The following is a 17,739-nucleotide window of genomic DNA, read 5'->3' on the forward strand; positions in this document are numbered from 1 at the left end:
AATTCTTTTTATATTCTGCTGGATTTGGTCTGCTGGTACTTTGTTAAGGATTTCTGCATCTATATTCATAAGGGATATTGGTCTGTAGTTTCCTTTTGATGTTTTTCTCTGGTTTTGGTGTTAGGATAATATTGGCCTCATAAAAAGTTGGGAACTCTTCCCTCTTCTTCTATTTTCTGGAAGAGTTTGTGAAGAATTGTTAAGTCTTCTTTAAATATTTGACAGAGTTCACCAGTGAAATCCTCCTGGGCTTTTCTTTGTGAAAAGTTTTTTGATTACTTAGCTAAATCTCTTTACTTATAGACCTACTCAGATATTCTATTTCTTCTTGAGTAGTTTTGGTAGTTTGTGTCTTATTAGGAATATATTTCATCTAGGACTTCAAATTTGTTGGCATACAATTGTACATAGTATTCTCTTATAATCCTTTTTATTTCTGTAAAGTTGGTAGCAATATCTCCACTTTCATTTTCTTTTTTTAAATATTTACTTATTTATTTATTTGGCTGAGCCAGGTCGTAGTTGCGGCATGCAGGATCTTCGTTGAGGCATGCGGGATCTTTCATTGCAGCACACAGGATCTTTAGTTGCAGCATGTGAACTCTTAGTTGCGGCATGTGGGATCTAGTTCCCTGACCAGGGATCGAACCAGGGCCTGCTGCATTGGAGCGCAGAGCCTTAGCCACTGGACCACAAGAGAAGTCCCTCCACTTCCATTTTCTGATTTTAGTAACTTGAGTCTTCTTTTCTGGGTCAGTCTAGCTAAACTTTTGTCAATTTCGATCTTTTTAAAGAAACAACTTTTGGTTTTGTTGATTCTCTGTATTGTTTTCCTATTCTTTATTTCATTTATCTCTGCTGTAATCTTCACTATTTCCCTCCTGCTAGCTTTGGGTTGAGTTTGCTCTTCTTTCTGTACTCTTTAAAGTATAAGACTAGGGTATTGGTTTGAGATCTTCCTTCTTTTTTAGCATATGTGTTTACAGCTATAAATTTCCTTCTAGGTACTGCTTTCACTGTGTCACATCAGTTTTAGTATGTTGTGCTTTTGTTTTCATTTTACCTCAAAGCATTTTCTAATGTCTCTTGTGATTTCTTCTTTGACCCACTGGTTGTTTGTGTGTGTTATTTCTACACATTCATAAATTTCTGAAACTTCCTTCTGTTATTGACTACTAATTTCATCCCATTGTGGTTGAAGAACATACCTTGTATATTTTCAATCCTTATATATTTACTGAGATTTTTTAATTAACTAATAGCTGGTTGACCCTGGAGAATGTTCCATATGCACTTGAGAAGAATGTATATTCTGTATTCTATAAATGTCTGTTAGGTCTAGTTCGTTTATAGTGTTGTTCAGGTCTTATATTTCCCTGCTGATCTTTTGTCCAGTTGTTCTATTCATTGTTGAAAGGCGGATATTGAAGTGTCCAGCTATTACTATTGAATTATTTATTTCTCCCTTCAGCTCTGACAGTTATTCCTTCATGTATTTTGAGACTGTGGTTGGATGCATACAATCATAGGTTTCTGCATTTCTATTGCCTATCATATATTTTTATTTAAATGTGAGAAAGTTAGCTATTTGATTCCATTTATACATAGTCCAAAACAGGTAACAATAACCTAGGGCAGGGATTAGCAAGGTTTTTCTTGCAGCCAGATAGTAAATTTTGGGCTTTACGAGCTACTTGGTCTCTGTTGCAACTACTCAATTCTGTTGTTGTAGCATAAAAGCAGTCATAGACAACACATAGCTGTGTTCAAATACTCTCTCTCCTTCCTTTCTTCTGGGACAACAGAAATGCAATAAAGTATGTTCTTTATAAACTGTGACAGCGCTCATAGAAATGACAAAAAGCATTTTTAAGGGTTTTTTGATAGAGAATTATTGAAAACAAATCAATAAAAGCACTTAACAGCCAGAATAAAGAAATAGGTGACTTCCACAGGGTATTTATTTAATACGGGCTTACTGAGTAATTGTGTGAGCAATGGAAATATTAACTTACTTAACTGCCTGAACTGTTTTTCCACTGACAACATCTGCATATCTTGCCCTTCTAAAGAAAGGGCGCATATTTATATATTCCTGAGCTCTCTCCTTATTCATCTGTATCACCCCTCACAACCATCACAGGGTCATGCATAAACAAGGAGTTGAAAAGTATGCTTTCAAATTAGGGCTCACAGTCAAATAGCTTGTGGGCCAGACATGTTTTGTTTGGCCATTACCATGTTTTTTAAACTAATGTGAATGTCGTTAGACGGGGCATTCATTGTCCAGTTCACCATAGATCTTACTATTGAATACCACTTCACTGTTTTCTCTTCCTGGACAGTGAAAGCATTTTAATTTGTGCCCCATATGTTAAATGAAAGGAAAAAATATTGCCAATTACTCTTATCTATATGCTACGACTTAATAACCTATAGCATTGAAGCCTCTTTCACCTATAATGTTTCACTGTGTACTTTAATAAAAATGCCATCTCTTAAAAATGTTCTATTTCCTGGGAACATTCTCACAATCCAACACAGAATGATATGCACAAGATTACACAGAGTGTATAAAATAAATGTATTTATAGGAAAAGAACATGAAGAAATTCACCAAAATGTCAGGCTATTAATTATCTGGGTTGTGAGATTATGGATTATTTTTCATCTTTATATTTTGTATTTTCAAGTTTTCTGTAGTGCGCATGAATTACATTTATAATTGGGAAAAGTTATTTTGCAAAAAAATAAACTTTCACAAATCCAAGTTGACTGTCCTTCCTGCTCTTTAAATTTGGCATGAGGAAAAACAATATTTATTGAGTGCCAGCATGGTCTCAGGCATGGAGCTAGATGCTTTACATTCAACCGTGAAAACCCTGGAAGGGGATATTAAAGGCCCTCATTTGTGAGATATAGAACAATTACCACAGTTTTATTTTCTGGAAAAATCATGAAATCTCTAGGACACAAGGATATAGAAATCTGGAGGAAAGGTAGGGGGAGAGTAGAAGACCTCAAAAATAATTAAAGGCAGTGAAAGAAGAGAAAGAAAATAATGGAGGATAAGGGCATAGGAAATAATAATTTATTCATGCATTCATCAAATATTTAGTTTCAATTATTTCAAGATACTTTGCTGGAGACCATAGGCTATACGCAGATGGGTCTGAAACAGATCAAAAGATAACATACATATGACAGTCCTTCTACATATTCAACATAATATCCTACATTAACAGAGCATAATAAAATTGAGCTAACATGTTTGCCAACAACTATAATGAGGCAGGGAAATAAGAGTCATGTGAGAGGTACAGAATAAGTACAAAATGAGTTGAGAGGAAGGAGGAATTGCTTCTGGCTGGAGGGATGAAGGGGACAGGGGAAGAGGTAGGTGCTCATATCAGGCAAAGGAGTCTCACCTCTCCCCTGAGTGCCAGTCCTGTACTTAAAATTGTTTACTCAGGACTTCCCTAGCGGTCCAGTGGTTCCAATGCAGGGGACCTGGGTTCAATCCCTACTTGGGGAACTAAAATCCCACAAGCTGCGCGGTCCAGCCAGAAGAAGAAGAAAAAAAAAGATAGATATTAAACAAGTAAAACAAAAACATAAAAGTACAGAAAAAGTGAAGAAAAAATGTGAGAGGTAAAATCAGATAGGGGCATTTAGGTTGGGTTTTCCAGAAAGACCTCTTTGAAGAAATAACATTCTGAGAACAGAAAGATGAAAGAGAGCTAGGAAGATTCGTGACTGTAGGGAAAGTTCCCAGCAAAGGCAACGGCCTGGGCAAAGAAACTGAGGCAGGAAAAGAGTTGGCAAATTAGAATTGAAAGAAAGCCTCTGTAACTGCATCAACGAAAAGAGGGGATGACTGGTGGGAAATGAAGATAGAGAAGCAATCAGGGCTTTGCAGTTTCTGTTACAAATTCTGAATTGTATTCTATATGCATTGAAGAAACAGCAATGAAAACACAGACGCTGTCCTTGCCCTCATGGGGCATACAGCCTAGTGAGGAATACAGACCACTGAACAAGTGATTTCAATCCATGTCATAAATGTGAGGCTAAGGGACCTAAAGAGTGCTGTGAAAGCACCAAGGAGGGACACCTAATTCAGTCTCCACTGGGACCACTGCAACTGAGAAGTTACGCAGCCTTCAGCATCTACCTTCCAATCTAAAACCATCCATGACCCCCCAGAGGATAAATTCCAAACTCCTTGATCTCATGTCACTGTTTGGCCCTAACCTTTATCTTCTTGGTTTAAACCGCTACTACTACCTATCACAATGATTTTCAAACTTTTTTTTTTAACTCAGCATACAGTAGGAAATACATTTCACTAGTACAAAGACATATAACCACATAAATCACTAAAACAAAAGTTTCAAGAAACAATTCAAGTAGGATTACTCTGATACTTTCTATTCTTTTTTTTTTCCTAAAATGCTTTTTGTGATTTATTCATGACCCGCTAATGGGCCCTGGACCGCAGTCTGAAAATCAGTGACTGCTCCCTCCACGGCTACCTTCTCTACCCACCTCTGAACAAAGTCTGTTCTCTCACCCTTTACCCAAGCAGTCCTGGATGCCAGGAGTGCTCTACCTTTCCTTCTTCATTGTTCATTCACCTAGCAATTTCCTTCTGACCTCTCAAGACCCAGTGCAAATGTTACTTCTTCAGAGGAACCTTTCCAGATACTGCCCCATCACCATGCTTCCATCCTTAGAGGTCCCAGGGAATAGTACTCCCTGAGTGACAGCACTTGTCATGTAGGGTTGCATTATAATGACTTTCTTTTTTAAACAAGTTAGTCGGCTCTGGACTAGGTTTCTGGACGTCAGCAACCTAGCTGTTTTATCTCAGGTCCCAAATAGGGTCCAATCTGAAGCAAAGATCAGTGGATGCTATGCTGAATAAACGAAAGCTGATCTCATCTTGTACCACCCTCCCCACACTGTCACCATCTTGGCTATGCTCTCACAAACTAACTTTCTATCTATTCCTCAAACACACCAAAGTCTTCCCTCCCTCGGAGCCTCACTGTGCCACTCTTCCCCCAGCATTTCCCTGGCGGGCTGTTCCTACTCTAACTTCAGATCAATAGTCTACCCTCAGAGAAGCTGTCTGCCCAACCTCCCATCACGTTTCCTTTGTCTTTATGGCATTTATCACTCTCTGAAATTATCTTGTTTTGTCTGTTGGTTTACTTATCTTTCTCGTTAGAACATTAGATTTTTTTTTTTTGGCCAGAGCCGCATGGCATGTGGGATCTTAATTCCCCGACCGGGGATCGAACCCTACGCCCCCTACAGTGGAAGCGCGGAGTCTCAACCACTGGACAGCCAGGGAAGTCCTAGAACATTAGATTTTTGAGGGACGTGGTGTCCCGAGTTTCCCCCAGGAAGTTCAGCACATAGAACAGTGCATAGCGCACAGTAGGCGCGCAACAAAACATCTGGGGAGGAATGATTGAGTGGGAGAGGAAGCGGACACAGACATAGAACTCTTAGGGACCTGTCTTGAAGCCGCTTTGAGGGTTCCCTGACTGAGAGAGAGGGGGTTGAGGCACCCAGGTGCCACGTTTCAGGGCCTACCAGTAATAAGTGACTGTGCAGGCCCCGCAGACCCGCTCGGCCGGAGCTTCGCACACCTCACAGCAGAGCCGGCGCCCCTTGGGCACCGCAAGTGGGTAGATCACGTTCATGCTGCGGCAGACGGTGTTGTCGGTCTCTAGGACCGTTGCCTGGAGAGGACACACTGGGCGGCGATGTCACGTGACCAACAAGGCGCAGCCTCATTCCAAGCTTTTCGAGGGCGGGGGGGGGCGTGGCTCGACTAACACTTGGAGTGTGTTTGTAGGGTTTAAAAAAAAAAAAAAAAAAAAAAAAAAAAAAAAAAAAAAAAAACACCTCACTACAAATCCAAAGGTTAAATGGCTGGGCACTCAAATTTTAGCGAGGTCCTAGCCTAACAGGGTCTGTATGGTAGCCGGTAAGGGTCAAACACGTCCAGATCTTCACCCAGACTAGGAAACTAAACGAGGGGGTGTGACTCCTCCAGATGCCTGCCCAGCCGAGAACTCCCGCCAGCTCAGTGTCAATTTCTCACGCTGTGGGGCGGAACCAGCACGCATTTCCAGACCTGCAGAAACCCGGCGCTGGCTTGCAGCGCATGGTAGCGAACCGCCCCCTCACTATTGCGGCTGCGCGTGGGCCAGGTACCGGGGCAGGGGGCGTGGCGCCGAAGACGCCGTAGCTTGCGCTGGCGCGGCGGGTTCCGGGACCGATGGCGGCAGTGGACCTGGTCGCCGAGTTCCCCCAGCCCGCCGGTGCTGCGCGCTGGGCCGAGGTGATGGCTCGGTTCGCCGCCGGGCTGGGTGCGCAGGGCCGACGGGTAGTGTTGGTCACGTCCGGCGGCACCAAGGTCCCGCTGGAAGCCCGGCCTGTGCGCTTCCTGGACAACTTCAGCAGCGGGCGGCGCGGTGCTACCTCGGCCGAAGCCTTCCTGGCCGTGGGCTACGGGGTCCTGTTTCTGTACCGTGCTCGCTCTGCCTTCCCCTTTGCCCACCGCTTCCCGCCCCAGACCTGGCTGTCGGCTCTGCGGCCCTCCGGCCGAGCGGCTTCGGGCTTGCTGAGCTTGGAGGCGGAGGAGAAGGCACTCCCGGGCTTCGCCGCGGCTCTGCGGAGCTACCAGGAGGCTGAGGCTGCCGGCACCTTCCTGGCCATAGAGTTCACCACTTTGGCAGACTATTTGCATCTGCTGCAGGCTGCAGCCCAGGCGCTCAATCCGCTAGGTGCGTGCCTTTAGGAGTCCATCGGATGCCGGGAGGCAGAGCCTTTCCCCCAAGACGCGCATCCCTTTACCCTCTTTTTACCCATGGCTCTCACAGCGGGGGAACCTGAGGTGAAAAGGAGCTGACTCCATACCCTTCTCCGATTTATTACACCCTGTGCTTCTTTTTGCAGGCTCTTCTGCGATGTTTTACCTGGCTGCGGCCGTGTCAGATTTCTATGTTCCTGTGTCCGAAATGCCTGAACACAAGATCCAGTCATCTGGGGGCCCACTGCAGGTGATGGGCGCTTCTCTTCCAGAGATCTGATTCCCTATAACCAATCTTGGGTTAATTTCCTTTTGATCTGGAGATGGCCTTTCTGCATTCCGTATGTGCTAGGCACTAGGGATCAGAGATGACTAAGACACCGCTCTCCCTCAAGGACCTCACAATCTAGTGAGGTTGCTGGACACAGACATAATTACAGTACAGAGTGATAAATACTCTAGTAGAGGTACGTACAAAGTGAAGTCAGAGCATGGGGTGAGTGAATCTCGGGGAAAGTCAAGGCTTTCTGGAGGAGATGGCTTGAACTGGGTTTTAAAAGATGAGCAGAGGGTGTACCAGACAAAGTAGGGAAGGTCACTCCAGACAGAATAAACGATTGGAGTTTGGAAATGGGCAGTGTGTTGTGAACTGAAGTTGTTTGGTAAGGCTGGAGAGCCTGGAGAGTGGTGGGGATGGAGGGCAGACTGAAGAGACAGCTTCCTACGTAGAAGATTTTGTATTCCTTCTTAAGGAGCTTGAACTTTATCCTGTGGAGCCAAGGACGACCAAAGTAGGAGAATGAGATAAGGTTCTTGTTTGAGAAGAACATTCTGGCATCAGTATGAAAGGTGAATTAGAGAGAGTGGTTGGGGGGGGGTGATTAGATGGTGGTTATTGTTGCAGTTTAAGGAAGAGGTGCTGAGATGATCTGGCTACTTGGAACCTGATGGAATTCTTAGTCATTTACTGGGTGATACAAGTAGAATTTAAATAGGAGAAACTACCTGTGGGGCACTTTCTGACTTTGTAGAATAGTTCATTTGTTCATTTCTTCAACAAATATTTATTGAGTACCTACTATATGCCAGGTCCTATTATAGGACCTGGAGATAAAGCAGTGAAAAGAAACATACTGTGCCCTTGTTTCGATTATATTCTGCAGAGGAGACAATAAGTAAGTCAAATGCATACTATGTTAGGTAGTGATAAATGTTAAGGAGAAAAATAAAGCGGGGAATGGGTATGTGATTCCTATCATACTTGCTAACTCTTTGAGGGGACACCCTGATGGTGAGCTTAGTGATTTCATACTTTTTAAATTCTGGGAGCTTTAGTTTATCCTATAATTCCTGTCATTCCTAGTTCTATCTTGAAAGTACACAAAATGACTCAACATTCCCCTTAGAAGGGATTGAGAATAATATAGTAGTATTTAATGAATGAAAATACAGTCACTTCTGTTTCCTCAATGCTAAGATGGTATGTGACAATTTTATTTTATTTTTTTTTACAAGTTACAATTTTTAAATGGAGTCAAATAGCCAGTCTAGCAATGCAAGAAATATTTTAGGCTGAGAGGTTTAAAACTCAACCTTATTTGAACTTCCGCCAAAATAACATCTGCATAAACAGATTATTTGCATTTGTTTATTTGAGGGTTTGGTTTAAAAAATAAAAGGGAATGTTTGAGAAGATGTAATGCTGTTCTTTAGAGTTCTATTATTGGCGATGAGGGTTGCAGAGCAGGGCTAATTCATAAGACATGGTTTGCCCCAGAATATGTATGAAGCTTTGAAATCAGGCATCCTTATGAACACTACAGAGTCAAGGCTTTTAAGTAAGCATTTAATATGCTTTAAAAAGTTTGAAGTGAGAAGTCCCACTTAAACTGACATAGCCATACATCTGAGTCTCTGCTTCTTTAGTTTCCCTTGAGATTGACCTGGTTTGGTAGGTGGTAACCTTGTTTGCTTATTAAGTTTCTCTTTTTCCAATACAGATAACAATGAAGATGGTGCCAAAAATGCTTTCTCCTTTGGTTAAAGACTGGGCTCCCAAAGCATTTATAATTTCCTTTAAGTTGGAGACTGACCCCTCCATTGTAATTGATCGTGCACGGAATGCTTTGGAAATTTATCGACATCAAGTGGTGGTGGCTAACATCCTTGATTCAAGACGGTCCTTTGTGGTTATTATAACCAAAGAGTCAGAAACCAAGTTATTGTTATCAGAGGAAGAAGTAGGAAAAGGCATAGAGATAGAAGAGAAGATAGTGGATGATCTTCAGTCTCGACATACCGCTTTTATACATGACAAAAACTGAAGTAAAAAGCCTTTATTTATAAGATCAAAGATTGTTCAGTGGACCAGGGCTCTTACAGATGGTGAGAACTAGAATAAGTCCTTTGCTTTCATAAAGACAGAAAATGAAGGGGAAAAGCAGTGAGTGGTGTGCAGATGAATAGTGCTTGGTGTTTGTCTTTTAAAGGTCTTTTAAAACTCAGAAAACATGAGAACAAAGGTAAAGCAGTTATGACCAAAGCACCTGACACACTCACCTGAATGATATCTTGATTTTGAAAATGATTCAAGTTGTTTCTCACCTTAAAAAAGAAAAAACTTATTGGGAATTATATTCCTCAAAATATACACATGGGGCCTGAATATCAATCTTCTTCATACTGTAAAAGGGATTGTGGATGCATGAATGGCCATGCTTTGAAGAGCAAATATTTGTTCATGCCTACTATGTGATAGGCCCTGAGGATTTTGAGGATTCAAAAGATGAATAAACATGTCTAGTTTGGGAAATGGATATATAAAAAATTAAGTACAATAAAGTGTGTGCCCCAAAGCCAACACAATGGAAAGGATGATGTTTTTGTGGTTTTTTTTTTTTTTTTGAAATTTACTAAAGACGGGAGCAGGAGAGAAGGACACCTCCCCAAAGATAGATTATCTATAGAATGATGATTGTCCCACTACATTTACTCCTTGCTTCTTGTCCTAGACTCACTCCATATTTGAGTTAAGAATTTACCTTTCAAATATTTTAGAACTGCTCTTGAGGGAAAGTTAACCCTGGCTTCTACCTGGAGCCATGCAGGGCCCACTTGGTGGCCACTGCCCTGAAGGAGGCATTACAAGGTGGTAAAGAGTATGGGTTTTGGAGTCATCTTAGCCAGGTTAGACCCTTCCAGCTGTGCCACCAATTAGCATTGTAAACTTAGATACCTGACTTAGTTTCCTCATCTATAAAATGGTGATAATTTCTCTGCAAAATAACATCATTTGTTAGGATTAAATTAATAAAATGGTGAAGGTAAAGCATGAGTCTGGCACTTGGCACGTAATTCACATTCAATAAATGTTTGCAATTGCTGTTTTTCTCACTTAGCAAAGCAGTGTTTTCAAAGCTCCCACTGTCCTGGGCTTTGAGTTGGGAGCGCAAAAGAAGTGGAGTCCTGAGAAATACCCTAAATGACCCATAGGATGGTCCGGAGTGCAATGTGAAAAACTACCATTAAGAACTAGGTAGAAGCAAGTACTCTACCTCACATAAATGAGTTAAAATGCAGTTCATGGAGTGAGTTGGGAAGGGTAGCCCAAAGTGTGTCTGATAACAGAAGTACAATAAACTTTAATTGAAAAGATATGAACGGAAGTGCTAAGACACATCTAAATTCTTCAGATGAAGTGTTTAGGAAACGTGACTTCATTAAATCAGGAAGCAGAGGAAAAATACCTGCAGCAATCAGGACTTCTCTGGAAGCAGAAATCCTATTGAACAAAAATTTTAAATTAACTTCTGGTTCAATTGGCAAAACCTAAAAAGCAACAGACTAGGCAGTGGCTTCAGTACTAAAGGGGCATGAAATAAAAGATTGATTTTCTTCCCTACATCTATAGCTTATGTGGATGATGGCTGTCATTACCTTTGACTGTACAGTGAGGATCAATGGAGTTAGAACTAGAAGTGATTCTAATGTTTGTTTTTATCATAATTATTACTTCCCTTGGGAACCATTTTCTGTTGTGTTTTGTTAATGCTTAAAAACAACCACCACTACCCTAAATGGAATTATTTAGAGTGTTTTCCAATTCAGTTTAGTTTCCATTCAGAGCATGTGAACAGTATTTACACATGTAAAAATTCCAAGAAGTTGTTTTGTTTGTTTGTTTAATCAGCAAATGGAAGTGTGTAAAGAATGAAAGAAAACTAAGAATGAGGGTGGTCTAATGGTTAGGATGTGGCGCTTTCACTGCCGTGGCTGGGTTCAATACCAAGCCACGGCTCGGACAAAAAAAAAAAAAAAAAACCAAAAAAAAAAAAAAAAAAAAATCTCCATCATCGGGGCGGGCCGGGCTGGAAAAAAAAAAAAAAAAAAAAAACCTAAGAATGAAAAGGAACATAAGTCAATGAGCGCAAATATGGAACTTGATCTAGATCGGAGGACTAAGGAAAGTATCCTTGAGGAGGAAATGACGCTTGAACTGCTACATAGAAGTTAAGTGGGCTGGAGGTGATGGTGGTGAGCATTTCAGATCAGAGAGAAAAACACTTGCAAGGGCTCTGGTGCCAGAGGGAGAGATTGAAGCACTTCTAGAAAGTAAGGGATAAGATCCGTCCAGATAATGCATGTAGAACCGGCAAAGCTTTGGAAAGGATCCTATGAGAAACTAAAATAAGACTAAGAAATGTCAAGTATGTGTTTGGGATACCAGCAAAGCAAGGGCCCCAAAACATGAATAAAATCGAGCTTTGATGAACTAACTAGAATCTTGCGGTAACAGCATTTAAATGAAGATAAAAACCGAGGCATGTTAAATTTTGTGTCTTTTAGATATTTTTATTTTGCATTACATGGTTGGAGGATACTGTTCGCATAAACCGAATTTTCAGTGCTTAGGGCTTCTGAAGAACTTCAGCTTTAGGGATAGTTCTAGTCAAGTCCGTTTTCTTCATTTTTACAGTAATAAGCCGATTCCAAAAGCGTTGTGATTTGTCTTAGGTGCCCCACCCAAGTAATGAGTGACAGATTCTGACCTAAATTCCGAACTCCCGACCTAGCAACCTCCCCCTTTAAGAATGAAGTTACTTCTAGAAAAATAAATCCAAGTTTATTAGGCTTGGGCTCTCGATAAGGTCTGGCGGGAAGCTACTAGAAAACTATAAACACCCTGTGGCAAAACTTACACTTAAAAGTTGCAAATGCACGCCGTTACGTTACCATGGTTACTACAGAGCCAATGGGATGAAGCGTACCTTCGTTCCCGGAGCTAAGCCAGAGGCCAATGTTCTGCGCCGTAGCAATGGTCTCTGGCAGGAAGCACAGCCCCTGAGCCAATGGTGCGTGTCGTTTCTATGGTTCCCGCCGGAAGGACGCGGCGTCTCCGCAGAGAGCGCGGTTGCTATGACGCCCATGACCGGACCGGCACCTGCAGCTCTCCGCTGAGCGGCGGTGGAGCGTAGCTGCCCCCGGACACTCACCGCTCTCTCTAAAGGACAATTTCCGGCCTGGTTCCTGAGGTTCCCGCCGCAGCCCCAAGGAGAAAAGCAGCTATTCTCCGCTCTTTTTTTTTTTTTTTTTTAGCATTCCTGGTCTTTCCCGCTTTTCTGCCCAGCAGGGCCTGAAACGACAGAAGAGACTTACCTGGCTTGGCCTTTCTCTGCCTAAGGATGGATTCGCCGGTTTCCCGGGACCCACCCGCCGCAGGCCTTTAGAATTAGGCTGCTGCTTTTATTTAAAGAGGGCTTAGAACCCTCAGTCTGTTATGTAGACGTTCTTTTTCTCACTTTCCAGGCGAAGACACCCCTGCACAGAGACTGCATCTGGAGGGCCAGGCCATGACAAAGTCCACCGAGCCACGGATTCCCCTGGTTGTCGGCCTGTGAACAAAGAACTGCCGTTTTCGCCGTTTTGCCCTATGTTCGCCATGCAGAACTTTAATTCCCGATGAAGCTCCGGAGGCATTTTGTATCCTCAACATCAGGCGTCATCAAGTCAGTTACCTTCTGCCTTTCAAGCTACAACCTCATCCACTTCTCTCATTAATCCTGAGCGCCAGTTTTCCCATCCTGCTCATTCCACAGCCATTCTCACCCTTTCTTGTCCACACTGCACACTCCTGAGTGTCCATTCGTCTCCACCACCTCTGTCATCTCTACACGACCTCCTTCTTTCCTGCTACAATGCTTTGGGTATCTAAGTATTTCACATTCTCCAGTCCTGGAATCATTTGGAAGATTTTCTTTGTTTCTCTGTGCTACGGCAAGCTTTCTGTCTCGGGTAAACTAGAGACGAGAATGGAGAAGCACACTTTGGTAAATACAAACAGTAAATTTCTACTAGTGTGTTTTGAAAGTGGAGGGGAAAAAAATCAAAATGCATTTTTTGGGCTTATCTCAGTCTTATATAAAAAAGGAAGATTGTTCCTTGCTTAAGTGAATACTGTGTTAGGCATACATTTTAGTGATGCATTCATGTATGTGAAAAGATCATTCAGAATGATCATGTAACAAGATTTCAACTTTAAGTCCATATGAACCCAAAACCGTGATACGATAGAATTTTCGGGAAAGGAGATGCTTGAAACAGTTCTTGTGCCTCCTCTTCATGTCAGTTTGTTAATCAGAAACATCCCTTGTGATGTGAGTCAAGAAACAACAACAACAACAGCAACAAAAAAAAGGAGGAATGATTGAAAATAAATGTTTTTGGCAAGGGGGCAGGCTTAATAGTCCTAAAAAGACTGGAACAGAGAGGCCTTAAAAATAGAATATGATTTATTTAGATCCAGTGCAATTGTATTTTAGCATGGAAAACTTTATTTAATTTGTCTTAAAGTATGTGTTTCTCATTGAGTCTTACTATTCTTAAAGGTAAAGTTATTTTGAAGATATGCAAAGTGTACCTTTTTAACAGGTATTTGTGGGGATAGAATGATTTAGATATTTTTATTTCTCAGGCCAATTACAGCAGTTATTTGTGATGTTCATGCTTAAAGCCAAGTCAGGTTTCCAAACACTGAGAAATTCAGCTTTCTTTTTTATAGTAGATTGGAAAAGAAAAACAAGTTCTGCAACATTTTCAATTTTTCACATTAAAGGGGAACTGAATAAATTCTAACTCTTGAAAAAAGGGGTTGTTAGATGCTATATGGTAAGGAGTTTTCCTTTCCCCTTCCAATATGCATTTATTGAACAAACATCATTATGGCAATATTAACATAAAACTAGAAAAAATTTTCCTCTCACCCCTAGTCCAGTGGTTCTAAACCTGGGACGGGGGTGGGGGTATTTTGCTCCGTAAGGAACATGTGGCAATGGATGGAGACATTTGTAGTTGTCACTACTGGGGATGTATAACTGGCACCTAGTTAGTAGAAGCCAGGGATGCTGCTCTACATTCTGCTGTGCAAAGAACAACCTCCCACAAGAAAGAATGAGCCAGCCCCAAATGTCAGTAGTGCTGAGTTTGACGTATCAACAGTTCATTTTTCTGTTCTGTGTCAGTCCTTGCTTATGTGCATACGTTTTTTACATAGTTATAATTATAGTGTACATTTTGCCTTTCTTTTTCACTTAATTTTATATTTTAAAGTTTAAACATTGCTACATTGTTTTGAGCTTCTAAAAAAAGTATTTTTCTCATTTTATTCAGGGATTGAAAAGGAATAAAAGGTATAATATATACTGTATTTAAGACATCTGTAAGTTTTAAATTATATTTGGGTAGGAGGAAGAAAGAAGGGCTGGGATGAATAACCCAAGTGGATATCTCAGTTTTCATGGCCATACTCTTTACTGTGTTCCCTTATGTCACTCGAAGACCATGGGATCCAAAGTTCATCCTTTTCTCAGAGCCAGGAGATGTGCTGTATCATGAGGTGTGGTCCTGGCCCCTGCACTGTAGTTGGAGGGCACCTACTAGGAGAAATAAGAACAAGTTGAAATGACTGCATTCATTCTTTTTGCCCTCCTCCCATTTAAAATTCTTTGTGTCTGTCTCGGTTTGCTTTGACAGATTTACTGCCTCATTCTTTACATCTAGACATTTTTGGAAGCCCCAAATTGCTACAGGATGTGCTTCTTTCTAGACAGTGGCTTTTTAAGATACTTAGTGAGCATTTATTCAGTATCTCCTTTTAAAGAACAGTATTCTCATATACTTTGTTATGTGGGCAATTTTAGGCCCACTTTAGATGTCAAAGCATTTAGAATTTAAAGAATGAATTTGTATTACCTCAAGATCTGCATTTTTAGAATTTTTGAATTGCTCAACTATTGGGTCTCAATAAATCCACTGGAAAAATGTTAGTTCTGGGATGTCAGAGCAGAACAGGCAGAAGGACCCAGGATTCCAGGCAGAGGGACCCAAATATTCAAAGTCATGGAGTAAGCAGCATGATGGGGATCAATCCGTACACTGGCATGAAGGGCTGTCAAGGTGTGGCAGGAGGTAAGACGAGAGAGACAGGCGAGAACCAGCTTGTGGAGACTCTCTGGTGCCAAGCTAAGGGTTTGAACTCTTCCTGAAAGCAATGTGAATGTTAAGTGGCAAGTGACTTGCATTCACAAGGGTCAGTCTGAGAGCTTTGTGGAGTACAGACTGGATGGGGGCCAGCCTGGGAGCAGGGAAGTCAGTTAAGGATGCTATTACCCTAAGTTGGGCAAATGATGAGGAGAGGCTAAACTAAGAGAGGATGAACTGGAAAATCATAAAAGATGTAGAATCTACAAATTCAGGACTGGTTGTCCATGAGAGTGGGATGAATAAGGAGGGGGCTAAGGATAACCCCTAGATTTCTGGCTTGGGAAGCTATATATTGATGGTGATTTTATTAACTGGAATACAGAAGGAGGAGCAGGTGTAAGAGAAAGATGAGTGGATTGTTCAAACTGAGCTGTTCACTAGAGAGTTGGATATGCATTGGTCTTAAATAGTAGACTCATTTTGTACTGCCTTCCTAGCCTACATACTCTTCCCTGGAACTTGTACCTCTCCACCAATGCTTGCTTAAAAAGAGTAGGCTTTGGTGGCTGTATTTGTACCCCTACTTCCAACCTATCCCAGCCATAACTGACTGAATGAGGAATACTGTACAACTAACTTCAGAGAGGGATGTAATTTGTTGGGTGAGCAGCAAATAATTGTCTGTCTTTCATAAATTTGAACTAATGAACTAAGAGGTAGATAACAGGAATGACTTAATCTGAAAAATTACATAGGCTTAGGACTTGGGTGGCTGTTTTTAGCTGATGAGTAAGCAAGCAGAGAAAGTCCATCCATGTAGAGAAACAAGTAAATGGGAGCAGATTCACAAGGAAACCCATAGACAAAGACCTCATGGGTCAGGATAGACTAGTAATGGCTGTGCAGTTCCATATCCATTTCCCGTGTAGCTAGGTTTGGTTTGCAGCATGTGCTCTTGTATCATATTCTTCCAGTAACCCTCCTGAGTAGTTGGGACTGGTCAGCTGTAAAGGTGAGAAAACTCAAAATAGTAATGGCTTGAAAAAGAAATGTATTTCTCTCACATAAAAGTCAAGAATAAAGCAGCCCAGAACTGATAGGGCAGCATTTTGAAATTGCCAGAGACTCAGATTTCTTCTCTCGCGATACTATGTTCTCCATGGCCTGTGGCTTCCGCCTCACGGTGTCTGGGATGGCTGCTCAAGGTTCAAGCTATCTTGTCTGCATTCCAGCCAGTAGAAAGGAAGAGGAAGAGGAAGAGGGCATCCTGTTCCTTGGAGGACATTTCCTAGGCTAGGTGGCACACAATTCCATTTACATCCCATTGGTCAGAACTTAGTCACACAGCTGTATCAAGCTGACAGCAGGCATCCCTGTGATCAGTCAAAAAAATTGAATGTCTTATTTCTGCAGAAAAAGGGAAGAAAACATATTGAAGGACAACTGGCAGTTTCTGCCACCTGCACTTGTATTTGTTCTAACTTCAGTGTATTTCTGTTTCTTTCCACTTTTTCTAGATCGAGCTGGAGCTTAGCAGAGATGGATTATTATTTAATCCTCCTAACAACCCAATGAGGTAGGCATTACTATTATATCCATTCTATTTGGGGGAAAGCAAAGTTTTTAAAAGTTATATGACTTGTGTTAGCCACACAGCTATAAAGTGATGGAGCCAGGGATTGGACGAATGTATGTCAGACTCCTTTGCCCAAGCTATTCATTCCCGTGAGAGTGAGAAGGTCAGAGAGCCAAAGGCAGGGTCCTTAAGAATGGGGGCGTTTGACAGGTCTGTGGAAGAGGAGCCCAGGAAGAACGCAGGGGAGGAAAGGCCAGGGAGGTAAGAGTGAAAACAGGAGAAAGTGACGTGACATCATAGAACAGAGAAAGGAGTGGGCAGATACTGCACAGAGGTCGTGTATAAAAAGAGCAGAAACACGTCCAGTTGGATTTGGCATTTTTTTTAATTAATTATTTAAATTTTGGCCACACGGCTTGTGGTTCCTCGACCAGGGATTTAACCTGGGCCCTCGGCAGTGACAGTGTAGAATCCTAACCACTGGACCACCAGGGAATTCGCTGGATTTGGCATTTTGAGCATCGTTGTAAGAGCAGAAGCCAAATGCAGTGATTTGAGGAGTGTGGAAGACATGAGAAAGAGGACAATAACTTGAGGAGGATGTGGTGGGATCAAAGAAGAGTTATTTTTGTATCTTTATTTTCAAGATCAGAGACCTCTTGACCTAAGGGCACAACGTCAATAGAGAGGGAGATAATGAGCAAACAGAAAAGAAGAAGCTTCCTTGAGGAAGCAATAGAAGATGGGATCTAGAACACAGGTAAAGGAATTAGCTTTGGTTAGGAGGATGGAAAGCTCCTCCTGGAGGGAAAGAGGAAGGTTAGTGTATTGGTAGTAGCAGAAGAAGCTGCCAGAG

At 41.8% G+C, this 17,739-nt stretch overlaps 3 protein-coding genes across 7 annotated transcripts in view; 2 read left to right on the forward strand and 1 right to left on the reverse strand.

Annotated features, from left to right (window-relative positions):
• ZMYND12 (zinc finger MYND-type containing 12) overlaps window positions 1-5,770 on the reverse strand; it is a 33,136-nt gene extending 27,366 nt beyond the window's left edge. The window contains exon 1 of one of the 2 annotated variants that reach the window (XM_024744761.1): window positions 5,605-5,770. In XM_024744761.1, coding sequence (XP_024600529.1) covers window positions 5,605-5,714 — 110 coding nt within the window. In that variant the 5' untranslated portion in view covers window positions 5,715-5,770. The remainder of the gene's footprint in view (window positions 1-5,604) is intronic. The other variant, XM_024744762.1, reaches the window with a different exon arrangement.
• A 490-nt stretch (window positions 5,771-6,260) lies between these two features.
• On the forward strand, window positions 6,261-9,703 carry PPCS (phosphopantothenoylcysteine synthetase). Of its 2 annotated transcripts, XM_024744776.1 has the most exons (3): window positions 6,261-6,803; window positions 6,976-7,079; window positions 8,830-9,703. In XM_024744776.1, the coding sequence occupies exons 1-3, from the start codon at window positions 6,296-6,298 to the stop codon at window positions 9,151-9,153; spliced, it is 936 nt and encodes a 311-aa protein (XP_024600544.1). In that variant the 5' UTR covers window positions 6,261-6,295; the 3' UTR covers window positions 9,154-9,703. The 2 variants fall into 2 exon arrangements, with proteins under 2 accessions (XP_024600544.1, XP_024600546.1); XM_024744778.1 differs by lacking the exons at window positions 6,261-6,803; window positions 6,976-7,079 and adding an exon at window positions 7,158-7,678.
• Window positions 9,704-17,545: 7,842 nt separating this feature from the next.
• Window positions 17,546-17,739, forward strand: part of CCDC30 (coiled-coil domain containing 30) — a 148,253-nt gene continuing 148,059 nt past the window's right edge. For all 3 annotated transcript variants that reach the window (XM_024744775.1, XM_024744773.1, XM_024744774.1), the window contains exon 1: window positions 17,546-17,643. In XM_024744775.1, coding sequence (XP_024600543.1) covers window positions 17,626-17,643 — 18 coding nt within the window. In that variant the 5' untranslated portion in view covers window positions 17,546-17,625. The remainder of the gene's footprint in view (window positions 17,644-17,739) is intronic.

The sequence above is a fragment of the Neophocaena asiaeorientalis genome, unplaced genomic scaffold, assembly GCF_003031525.2.
Source record: "Neophocaena asiaeorientalis asiaeorientalis breed wild unplaced genomic scaffold, Neophocaena_asiaeorientalis_V1.1 scaffold478, whole genome shotgun sequence".
NCBI lineage: Eukaryota > Metazoa > Chordata > Mammalia > Artiodactyla > Phocoenidae > Neophocaena > Neophocaena asiaeorientalis.

Coding starts and splice junctions, on each gene's coding strand:
- PPCS (XM_024744776.1), top strand. CDS start 6,296: ATGGCGGCAGTGGACCTGGTCGCCGAGTTCCCCCAGCCCGCCGGTGCT. Junction 6,804..6,975: donor CCAGGCGCTCAATCCGCTAG/GTGCGTGCCTTT, acceptor TTCTTTTTGCAG/GCTCTTCTGCGATGTTTTAC. Junction 7,080..8,829: donor CATCTGGGGGCCCACTGCAG/GTGATGGGCGCT, acceptor TTTCCAATACAG/ATAACAATGAAGATGGTGCC.